Below are 12,455 nucleotides of genomic sequence, written 5' to 3' on the forward strand. Positions count from 1 at the left end.
ATGAGTCAGCTTCTTTATTCAAACTGTTACGTATGAAGCTTGGTGATAATACAAAGTTAGTGACAATAAACGTAATTCTAATTCTAGTTGAGAGAATAAAACAATGTAGTGGAACCATTAGGTTATGTATTTTTTATCAAGAATAGAAGAGAATACTATTTTAAAACTGGAAAGCAAGCTTAATATATTGGTGTTCATTGTTAATAGCAAATTAACTTGATATGTAAATTTATTCAGGTACTGGGCATTGTTATGCAAATCAACTTGTTCAAAAATGTTACTATACAGCTCTGGAGCAGAGGGACTTCAACCAGGGCTCCTGACTGAGAGATAGGGACGCTACTATTGCACCATGAGAAGTGGGAATTAACTACATGTGGGAGCACATTAAACTGTCTTGGATTTGAATTTGAATTTTGGATTGGAAGGTGCATGTTTGTAATGTACATCACTGCAAATAAATGTTGTTATAGAGTCATAGTGCTTGGAATCAGACTCTTTGGTCCAATTCATCTATGCTGACCATGTTTCCCCAACTAAACTAGTCCTATTTGTCTGCATTTGGCCCATAGATCCCTCTAAACCTTTCCTATTCATGTACCTGTCCAAACATCTTTTAAAATGTTGTAATTGTACCCACATCTACCATTTCCTCTGGCAGTTCATTCCACATATGAACCACCCTCTGTATGCAAACTTTGGTCCTCAGGTCCCTTTTAAATCTTTCTCCTCTCACCTTTGACCTATATGGTCTTGTTTTGAACTCCCTCAGATTTAGGGAAAAGAACTTAGCTATTCACCTTATGTGCCCCTCATGATTTTATAAATAACAGAGAAAACGTTCCTCAGAGCAGCTGAGAGCTGGTGAGGGGAGTGGACTGGAGGTTTGGAATGGAGCGGGAACGGTTGCTCGATTTGGGTGTGACGCAGATAGTCAGACCACATGTGGAAGCCAATGTGCTCAGATACTGCAACATAATGTTTATGTGTAATTTATTTACATAACTATCCTTTTAACTATGTCTTATTTCTGTAAAGTAATGTAATAACTTTTCATTTTTATTCCTCTTTTTGTACCTTTGTACCGAAGTATTTGTACTTAAGATGCACCATAGAAGGCAACATTGTAAAACTTTTCACAGTACCCCCGTGCATCTGTACTGGAGTACATATGACAATAAAGGATACCATAATAAGGTCACCCCTCAACCTCTATGCTCCAAGGAAGAAAGTCCCAGTCTATCCTGCCTCTCCTTATAACTCAAACCCTCCAGTCCTGGTAACATCCTTGTAAGTCTTTTCTGCACCCTCTCCAATTTAATAACAACTTTCCAGAGCAGGGTGACCAGAACGGAACTCAGTACTCCAAATGTGGCCTCACCAACATCCTATATAACTACCACATAGCATCCCAACTCCTACGCTCAATGGTCTGAACAATGAAGGCAAGCATACTAAATGCCTTCTCAACCACACTATTTACCTGTGACACAAATTTTAAGGAACAATATCCGGAAGACTAGATCTGATGGTTCCATAATACTAACCTGGTGCCTACCATTAACTGTCTAAGTCCTGACCTTGTTACTCTTTCCAAAATGCAAAACCTGGCATTTATTCAAATTAAACTCCACAATTGTCTCACTTTGTGGTTGCTCATCATTGGAGTTCTGTGCGTAAGGATTAGTCACAAATTCTACCTTTCTCCATCTGGCAACCTGAGATATGTCACTCAGTGGAATTTGGATATTCATTTATACACAGCACAACGTTAACAAAACAGATTCAGCAAGCAATTAGGCAAATATGTGTTGAATTCTGCATGGGAGTTAAAATAAAAAAAATTAAGGAAATCTTGTTTCAGCTGTGCAAGGCTTTGATGAGACTACACCTGGAGTATGCTGTACAATTTTGGTTTCCTCAGTGAAGGACAAATGTTCTTGTCTTATAGGGAGTGCAACAAATGTTTATGAGGTAAATTTCTGGGTTCACAGGGTTGTCCTATATGAGAAGATATTACACAGAAAAGATATATATTCTGTGGTGCTGAAGAATGAGAGATTATTTCATTAAAACACTACATTCCAAGAGGGTTGTACTGGGTAGGTGTTAAAAGATTATTTCCTCTGGCTGGAGAGTCTAAAATTGGAAATGCTCTCCATTGTAATAGGTTTGAGTATTGAGGTACACTAGAAATCCAGTTGGAGTTGAGATTGAGACCAGCTTTGTTTTTACAGGATAGTGGAAAAGGCTTGAGGATCATGTGAGTTACTCCTATATTTATACTCTAAGCGTACTTTAAAATAGAAGGAAAATTTAGAACAAAGAACACTACAGCACAGGATCAGGTCCTTCAATTAACCAAGTCTGCACGTGATGTTTCTCTAAACTAAAAACCTTGTGTCTCTATATTGACCGTATGCCCTTATTCCCTGCTTATTCACGTATCTATCAAGATGTCGCTTAAACATGGCGATCGTATCTATCAATATCTACTCCTTTGGCAGCACATTCCAGGCATTTACCATCTTTGATGTAAAAACAATTTGCCTCTCACAATCTCCTTTAAACGTTCCCCCCTTTACCATAAACCAGTGACCCCTAGTAATTGACATTTCTACCCTGGTAAAAAAGACATAGACTCTCACTTCTATCCAGGCCTCTCATTATTTTGTAAACCTCTATCAGGTTGCTTCTCAGCTTCTGATATTCAAGTCAAAATAAACCAAGTTTGTTCAATCTCCCCTCATAGCTAATACCCCCTAAATCAGGCAACATTCTGGTAAACATTTCCATACCTTCTCCAAAGTCTCCACATCCTTTTGGTGGTTGTGGCAACCAGAAATGCACCCACATTTGGCCTAACTAAATGTCTATACAGTTGCGATAAGACTTACCAAATTTTATACTCTATGCCCCGATGGTGAAGTAATAATGCCACATGCCTCTTGACCATCCTATCCACTGTGTTCCACAGTGGACCTGTATGCCTAGATCCCTCTGTATATTAGAAAAGCTCTGCCATTTATTGTGTACTTCCCTCCTTCATTTGACCTTCTATATTGCATCATCTTGCATGAGTCTGGATTAAATTCTATCTGCCATTTCTCTGCCTAAGTCTCTACCTATCAATATCCTGCTATATCCTCTAATCAACCTCCTACATTCTCCTCCAAAATCACTTACATACACATTACAAACACCATTCTGTCTCATATGCAGGAATGTGGATGACTATCCATTGTAATCCTTACTTCATTGGCAGCCATTTACTACTATTCTACTGCTACTATCAAATTAAAACTCTCATTCAGTCCCTTCTATTCAGAAATGCTTTCACAGCCATCCCCTGGCCAATCAAATTTGTTTGCGTGATCATCCCCCGAAGCTAGGGTATATCATATCTAAATCGTCTTGGGGAATCACGGAGTCAGGAAATCATTTGCATAACGGTTCCCAGGATTAGGGCATCTACATTTACAATATTTCTGAGGATAACCTCATCCTACCATTGTTCATGGGGTAACATATTGTTATGCAAGGGTTTCCTTTGTTCTGGTCTTCTTTGGACTTGACTTCACACGTCTGTGAAGAGGGTCAAAGGGGGTCACCTAGTTTGTAGAGGCTTTATAAACTTTAACTGTTTGCAGAAGTTGGTGTGTGCAAATTGCATCTTGTTGCTTCTTGGCCTTTTAGCTCGGAATATGTGCAGTTTCTGTTCTTATCAGTTCCTGAGGACCAGAGGAAGAGATTCTGCTCGAGAGCTGCAGGTTCGACGCTGCGGACGTGCGCTGGCGGGGGAGAAACCACAGGGATCATGTTGTGAGTCATTGGAGCTGCTGGAGACCATCGCTGGATCGTGATTGGACGCTGGGGGATCGTTTGGTTGTGCTGACCTGCTCTTGGTGGATCTTTATGCTGGCTTCGGCCTAACGCCAATTCAGGTATCAGCCAACCTCAGAGCTATGGCCTCAGCAGCCGCTCGCAGCCCTGGCCAGGGCATTCGCACCACAGTCACGGTCGATCGGACGGTGTTTGTGAAGAAAGTTTTGCTGGAGTGCTGTGGGTTTGCAGCAGCGGACGTGTACTGCCTGCAGGATTTCCCTGCGGCAGGCTATTTCGACGTGACCTTCAGGAGTGTGAAGAATTGTGAGCAGCTCCTGAAGGTCTTCAAGGAGAAGGAAGGGAACCTCTGTTCTCCATCTTGTCGGCGGTCCCGTTGTGTGTGCTACCTGTGCAGAGGGGTTGGGTTGTAACAATCCAGATGTACAACCCTCACGTCCCAGCAGCAGAATGTCCTGACCTTCTTGAAGAGATACGTCCAGGTCGAAGGAGAGAGTACCGATGTGGTCGATCCTTTTGGGATCTGGACCAGCAAAAGACCTGAGGGTCGATGCCAGTGGGAATATCCTCCACCCACCCTCCAGCTTTGGCATCAGAGGAAGCAGAGGTTACCTGACATTCGCAGGGCAGCCGAAGGTGTGCCGAACCTGCGGGAGGTCAGGCCACATGGCGGAGGATTGTAAGGTGACCGTCTGCTGAAACTGCAAGCAGGAAGACTACCCGACCAGATGACCGGAGGAGGCAACACGAGCCGTGGATCGACTAAGACCAGCAAGGTACCACAAAATAGCACGGGAACGGTGTCTGGAGGCACCCAGAAGGAAGGGCAGGTTGTAGCGGAGCAGACAGCGGGGAGATGCAGCAGCCGATCCAAGCTCCTTCAAAACAGACGGAGGAAATGGAAGAGGAGGGATCAAAGGAAGCAGAGGATTGGATTACGGTCAAAAACAGGAAGAGCAAATCTCTCTGGGGCCCCAAAGCCACCCAGAGAAGGGGGAAGCGACACCTGCAAGTCGAGGATACAGGCAGCTCCTCCGATGGTGAGGACGGGCGCAAGAAGGGTCGTCACCAGAGGAAGAGACAGAGCGCCGTGGGGAGAAAGGAGGGCAGCACTGCCCAAGAAGGGAAAGATGATTCCTCTGAGGGGATGGGTAAAGGCCTCCCCTACCCAGTGAGAACCAAGAGGTATCCACCGGCCCACAGCTCCAGGTAACTGGGAGCAGCGGTCCCGTGACAGCCCCGCTGTCAGATGGAGAACTGGACGGTGCGGACCCTGGGCTCGACACAAAGACACCAGAGCGGGGAAATGGCTTCAGCGTGGAGCCAGACAGCTACCTCAGCCCCGGGAAGGTCCAGCATTTGCCGTCACCACGGGGATGCACACAGCTACCCCAGAGGGGCAAGACCAGCAGCAAATGGACACTGTTAACCTTGTAAATTGTTAAAATGGGGTTTAAAATTGCCAGCATCAATGTGCATAGCATCAAATCGGCTACGCGATGTGTTTCAACGATGGCCTTCCTGGCCAGCGTTAAAGCCGCCCTCCTGTTTCTGCAGGAGTGTGGGATACCACACATCAGCAGCTACAGGAGATAGTCGAGCTTGCGGGCCTATGGGCCGTCAGTTTGGTCGGGGGGCAACGATAGCCGCGCCTCTGGCCTGGGTATCCTGTTGCGAGGAGGCAACTTCACCATCACTGAGGTTAAGGAGGTGGTGGGTGGGCGCCTCCTCGTCGCCGACGTTATGTACAAGAATGCTCCCCTGAGACTGATCAATGTGTACGCCCCAGTGGGTAAGAGTGAACGGTTGGCCGTCCTGCAGCAGCTTCCACTGTTGCTGGCTACGTCCAGGCCAGTCATTCTGCCCGGAGACTTTAACTGTATCATTGATGCAGATGGACAATCCGGCGGGGGGGACGCCACATCCAGAGCCCTAATGGACACGGTAAAAGATGCCAAGCTGCACGACGTCTTCAGCGCCCCTGCAGACGGAGCACAGCGTAGACACACCTGGTCACGGGCAGACGGGTCTATCCGCTCAAGGATAGATTACCTGTTTGTGTCCCGAACGCTCTCGGTCAGATCCACCGACGTCAAGCCGGTGTTCTTCTCTGACCACTGCCTCCTGCTGGCCGACTGTCACCTACAGGACGAGCAGCGGGCGGGTAAGGGAACGTGGAAGCTGAACACTAAGCTGTTGACCCCGGGAAACATTGAGGTTGGAGAACCGTGAAGCCCCTCTGAGTCCCCAGCGGACTGGTGGGAAACAATAAAAGGAACATCAAGAGATTCTTCATCCTCAAAGGTGTTCAGGAGGCGAGAGAGAGGCGGGGAAAACTGTCCCAGCTCCAGGAAAGTATGCAGAACCTGCTCCTGCTGCAGACGATGGGGGTCGATGTCACCCCTCAGCTAAAAATGTAATTGTACAGACCTGTAAATAGGAATGATTACTCTGTTTCGGTATGCAAAGAAATGGAATGTTTACATATGTATGGCATATCCAACTGTACAGACCAAAGTATTTTATGAATAAAGTATATTTTTGAAATTAAAAAAAAGTGTGTGAAACCTCGGAAAAAGCCTACCAATTTCACTTGCTGACCTACTGCTCTGCTTCCTCTCCACCATTCTACTTTAAACCCTCCCGAGTGACACTGGCAAACCTCCCTACCAGGATATTAGTTCCCTTCCAGTTTAGGTGCAACCAGTCTTCCTTGTACAGGTCCCATCTGCCCTGGCAAACATCCCAAAGATCTATACACCTCATCGACGTCCTACACCAGCGCTTTCGCCACGTATTTAACTTAACTATCTCCCTATTCTTAGCCTTATTGACATGTCGCAAAATAAAATTTTTTTCAAAAAGCAATTTTGGCTGACTTACATAGACAAGACAATACAGTCTCAAATGTATCAATTAAGTTTTATTGGACTTTTTTAAGGGAAAGAGCAATTGAATTAAACATCAAATTGCAGCTACACTTACCTTCACTGATTCAGTTTCTGCCACATGAACACTCTTTGGACTATCATTTGATTCTATCCTTAAAGCCTTTTCATCGTTTGAATTCAATACTTCTGGATCTCCAAGTACCTGCAAGCTCACATCTTCAGTGCAAACAGCATGATCCACACCATTCTGGTTAAGATTACAATGGATAGCTGTAAAATTGAAGATTAATAAAACATAAGTAAGCATTTAAACTTTGCTATTATCAGCTGAAACACAAGTTGTGTCATCAAGTTCCCATTTTGGGAAACTTGTACATGTTTTTGCTTGCATGAATTTAGACCCCAATTGGACACGGTTGCTAACAAGTTGAATTTTTCAGAACATAGATTCAAAAAGCACCAACCAGTTCTAATCCACCTACTAACCTGAGTGGATAAGGAGTTCTAAGTCTGATTAAAGCAGGCTGTCTTATCAGTTGAAACTCAATTACTAACACATTTTCCACTGAGTTCAAAGGTTGTGGGTTCAACAATTCATTCTCCTGTGGGTATAAATGATGCCTGCTCCTCTTTGAAGTAACATTATGCAGAATTATCCCAATATCCTCAACCATCACAAAACAAATTATTGTGATTACTTTCCAATTTCTGACAGCTCACTGTAAAATTTGGCTACTGCAATTCTTACGTTACAACAGTGACTACACTTCAAGTGCTACACTTTGGGAAGCCCCCACAGCCAGGAAAGGTGCTATAAAAGAATAAGTTTTTTTTAAAACTATGGGCGTTCACAGGCAGCTATTGGTTTCTATAGCAGGTACAAATGGAACCTTAAAAGGGGATCTGTGTAACTTTGGTCAGTTTAATTCTCTTTTCCTTATCTTTGTTCCTCAATAATGCTGGGACTGATTAGTTTGGTTGGTTGGATGGCTGGTATGTGATGCAGTATGATACCAACACTGTAAGTTCAATTCTTGTACTGGCTGAAGTTACCATGAAGGACTCTCCTTCTCAACCTCTCCCCTCACCTCACCTCAGGTGAAACCACCAGTAGTCATCTCTCGAATGAGAGAGCAGCCCTATCTTCTGAAAAGACTTGACTTTTACCATGCTGCAAGTAACCTTCCACAACTAGTGTCATTGCTAGGAGATACCTATGTTTATAGAAATTCAAGATTGCCAAGTGCTAGATGTGTGACTTTCAAAACTAGGAAAAGCATTTTAAAACAATGACAGTGCTTCATCTGAGTGAATAATGTGAATTGTGTCATCAAGCATGCGCCAGAGCAATGTTGCCCTGTGGGAGTTCAATGTTCGCCAAACTTATGGAATATAAGATAACCTGAGCACAATAATACAAACACATCTAATAGTTATAAAATGAAACTGCAACAGGTTTACAACTTTTAGCCATCGAAAATCAAGATCAATACATTTACTGCCAGAGTTAGGGGAGCACCTTATAAATGGTTTTGCAATCCAACCATTCTGCAAAGTTTAGTCTCCTTGTATCATCTCAAAGACTGGGGACAATCTTGCAACTGAAGTGTTCCGATAGTGTACTCCAAGAAAAATTTCTTCAAGAGTAAAATATAGAAACTCACTCTCTTTTATTAGAATGGATGTACAAGGAGATTCGAGGGATGGAAAACAAATGTCTATGTATTGACTTCTGTACTCTGACCCTCATAGAACAAAGAGCATTGCAGCGCAGGAACAGACCATTCAGCCCTCCAAGCCTGCGCCAATCCAAATCTTCTGTCTAAACTTGTCACCTATTTTCTAAGGGTCTGTGTCCCTCTGCTTCCTGCCCATTCACGTATCTGTCTAGATACATCTTAAATGTCACTATGGCGCCCATCTCTACCAACTCCGCTGGCAACATGTTCCAGGAACTCACTACCCTTTGCATAAAAAACTTTCCATGCAATCTCCCTTAAACTCTTCCCCTCTCACCTTGAACTTGTGACCCCTAGGAACTGAGTACCCAACTCTGGGAAAAAGCTTCTTGCCGTCCATCCTGTCTATACCTCTCATGATTTTGTAGACCTCAAATCAGGTCTCCCCTCAACCTCCATTTTTCAAATGAAAATAATCCTAATCTATTCAACCTCTCTGAATAGCTAGCACCCTCCATACCAGGCAACATCCTGATGAATCTCCTCAACCCTCTCCAAAGCATCCACATCCTTTTGGTAACATGGCAACCAGAACTGTATGCGGTATTCCAAATGTGGCTAAATCAAAGTCCTATACAACTGTAACATGACCTGCCAACTCTTATACTCAATATCCCATCCGATGAAGGAAAGCATACCGTATGCTTTCTTGACCACTCTATTGATCTGTGTTGCTACCTTCGGGGTACAATGGACATCAATTTTCCCCAGGGCTTTTCCATTTCCTAAATAGTTCCCTCTTGAATTGAAGCTTCCAAAATGCCTCACCTTGCATTTGACTGGATTGAACTCCATCGGCCATTTCTCTGCCCAACTCTCCAATCTATCTATATTCTGCTGCAGGATTTGACAGTCCCCTTCACTATCTGCTACTCCACCAATCTTAGTGTCAACTGCAAACTTGCTAATCAAACCGCCTATACTTTCCTCCAGATCATTTATGTATATCACAAACAACAGTGGTCTTTGCACAGATCCATGTGGAACACCACTGGTCACTGGTCTCCATTTTTAGAAACTCCCTTCCACTACTACTCTCTATCTCATGCTGCCCAGTCAGTTCTCTATCCATCTAGCTTGGACCTTGGACCCCATACAACTTGGCTCTCTCCATCAGTCTACCATGGGGAACTTTATCAAATGCCTTACTGAAGTCCATGTATATGACATCTGCAGCTCTTCCTTCATTATTCAACTTTATCACTTCCTCAAAAGAATTCTACTAAGTTGGTAAGACTTCCCTGCACAAAACCACATAGGCAATCTTCTTCCAAACATAAATAGATCCTATCCCTCAGTATCCTCACCATTGACGTCAGGCTCACCGGTCTATAAATACCTGGAACATCCCTGCTATCCTTCTTAAACAAAGGGCCAACATTAGCAATTCTCTAGTCAATAGACAATAGGTGCAGGAGTAGGCCATTCAGCCCTTCGAGCCTGCATCGCCATTCAATATGATCATGGCTGATCATTCCTAATCAGTATCCTGTTCCTGCCTTATCTCTATAACTCTTGATTCCACTATCTTTGAGAGCTCTATCCAACTCTTTCTTAAAATGAATCCAGAGACTGGCCTCCACTGCCCGCTGGGGCAGAGCATTCCACACACCCACCACTCTCTGGGTGAAGAAGTTTCTCCTCATCTCTGTCCTAAATGGTCTACCCCGTATTTTTAAGCTGTGTCCTCTGGTTCGGCACTCACCCATCAGCGGAAACATGTTTCCTGCTGCCAGAGTGTCCAATCCTTTCATAATCTTATATGTCTCAATCATATCCCCTCTCAGTCTTCTAAACTCAATGGTATACAAGCCCAGTCGCTTCAGTCTTTCAGTGTAAGGTAATCCCTCCATTCCAGGAATTGACCTCGTGAACCTACACTGCACTCCCTCAATAGCCAGAATGTCTTTCCTCAAATTTGGAGACCAGAACTGCACACAGTACTCCAGGTGTGGTCTCACCAGGGCCCTGTACAGCTGCAGAAGCACCTCTTTGCTTCTATACTCAATCCCTCTTGTTATGAGGGCCAGCATGATATTAGCCTTCTTCACTACCTGCTGTACCTGCATGCTTGTCTTCATTGACTGGTGTACAAGAACACCCAGCTCTCTCTGTACTGCCCCTTTACCTAAATTAATTCAATTGAGGTAGTAATCTGCCTTCCTGTTCTTGCCACCAAAGTGGATAACCATACATTTATCCACATTAAACTGCATCTGCCATGCATCTGCCCACTCACCCAACCTGTCCAGGTCACCCTGTAATCTCCTAACGTCCTCCTCACATTTCACCCTGCCACCCAGCTTTGTATCATCAGCAAATTTGCTAATGTTATTACTGATACCATCTTCTATATCATTAACATATATTGTAAAAAGCTGCAGTCCCAGCACGGATCCTTGCGGTACCCCACTGGTCACTGCCTGCCATTCCGAAATGGAGCCATTTATCACTACCCTTTGTTTCCTATCAGCCAACCAATTTTCAATCCAATCTAGTACTTTGCCCCCAATACCATGCGCCCCAAGTTTACTCACTAACCTACTATGTGGAACTTTATCAAAAGCTTTCTGAAAGTCCAGGTACACTACATCTACTGGATCTCCCTCATCCATCTTCAGAGTTACTCTGGGACCTCTCCCATTTTCAAGGATGCTGCAAAGATATCTGTTAATGCCCCAGTTAATTCCTCTCTCGCTTCCCTCAGTAACCTGTGATAAATCCCATTTGGACCTGGGGACTTGTCCACCTTAATGGCTTTTGGAACACCTGATACTTCCTCCCTCCTTATGCTGACTTGACCGAGAGTAATCAACATCTATCCCTAACCTCAGCATCCACCATGTCCCTCTCCTCAGTGAATACCGACGCAAAGTACTCATTAAGAATCTCACCCATTTTCTCTGACTCCACGTAAATCTTTCCTCCTTTGTCCTTGGTGGGCCAACCCTTTCTCTAGTTACCTTCTTGCTCCTGATTATATGAATAAAATCCTTTAGGATTTTCCTTATCCCTGTTTGCTAAAGCTATTTCATGATCCCTTTTAGCCCTTTTAATTCCTCATTTCAGATTTATCCCACTTTCCCAACGTTCTTCCAAAGTTTCATCTGTTTTCAGTTGCCTAGACCTTATGTATGCTTCCTTTTCCCTCTTCACTAGTCTCACAATTTCACCGGTCATCCAGAAATCTTACTATTTCTATCCCTCATTTTCACAGGGATATGTCTGTCCTGCACTCTAATCAACCTCTCTTTAAAAGCCTCCCATATATCAAATGTAGATTTACCTTCAAATCCACATTCCCCAACTCCTGCAAAGTTTTGCTATAGTTGGCCATCCCCCAATTTAGCACTTGTCCTTTAGGATTGCTCTCGGCTTTGTCCATGAGAATTCTAAAAACTTACAGAATTGTGATCACTATTCCCAAAGCAATCTTCTATTGAAACTTCAACCACCTGGCTGGGCTCATTCCTCAACGCCAGCTCCAATATGGCCCCTTCTGGAGTTGGACTATTTACACACTGCTCTTACATACATACCCTTACAAACTTTGCTACATCCAGATCTCTAACACCAAGTGAATCCCAGGCAATGTTCCTATTGCTCCTACATCTTTCTATGATCTCTCCATATATTTGTACCTCTATCTCATGTTCGCTTTTGGGAGGCCTGAATTACAGTCCCAACATTGTTCCGCAGCCTTCCTATTTCTGCGCTCTGCCCATATTGCCTCACTGCTCGAGTCCTCCATAGTGCCCTCCTTCAGCACTGCCGAGATAACCTCTCTAACCAGTAATATAACTCCTCCAACCCTTTTACTTCCCTCTCCATCCTGCCTGAAGCATCGATATCCTGGGATATTTAGTTCCCAGTCATGCCCTTCCCTCAACCAATTCCCAGCAACATCATATACCCAGGTAACAATCCAAGCCCTAAGCTCATCTGCCTTACCTACTAGACTTCTCACATTAAAACAAATGCA

At 44.1% G+C, this 12,455-nt stretch overlaps 1 protein-coding gene across 1 annotated transcript in view; it reads right to left on the bottom strand.

Moving 5' to 3' along the window:
* samd12 (sterile alpha motif domain containing 12) overlaps nucleotides 1–12,455 on the bottom strand; it is a 128,370-nt gene that overhangs the window by 87,093 nt on the left and 28,822 nt on the right. The window contains exon 2 of the mRNA XM_060824179.1: nucleotides 6,829–7,004. Within this exon, the coding sequence (XP_060680162.1) occupies nucleotides 6,829–7,004 (176 nt within the window). The remainder of the gene's footprint in view (nucleotides 1–6,828; nucleotides 7,005–12,455) is intronic.

The sequence above is a fragment of the Hemiscyllium ocellatum genome, chromosome 4 (assembly GCF_020745735.1).
Source record: "Hemiscyllium ocellatum isolate sHemOce1 chromosome 4, sHemOce1.pat.X.cur, whole genome shotgun sequence".
NCBI lineage: Eukaryota > Metazoa > Chordata > Chondrichthyes > Orectolobiformes > Hemiscylliidae > Hemiscyllium > Hemiscyllium ocellatum.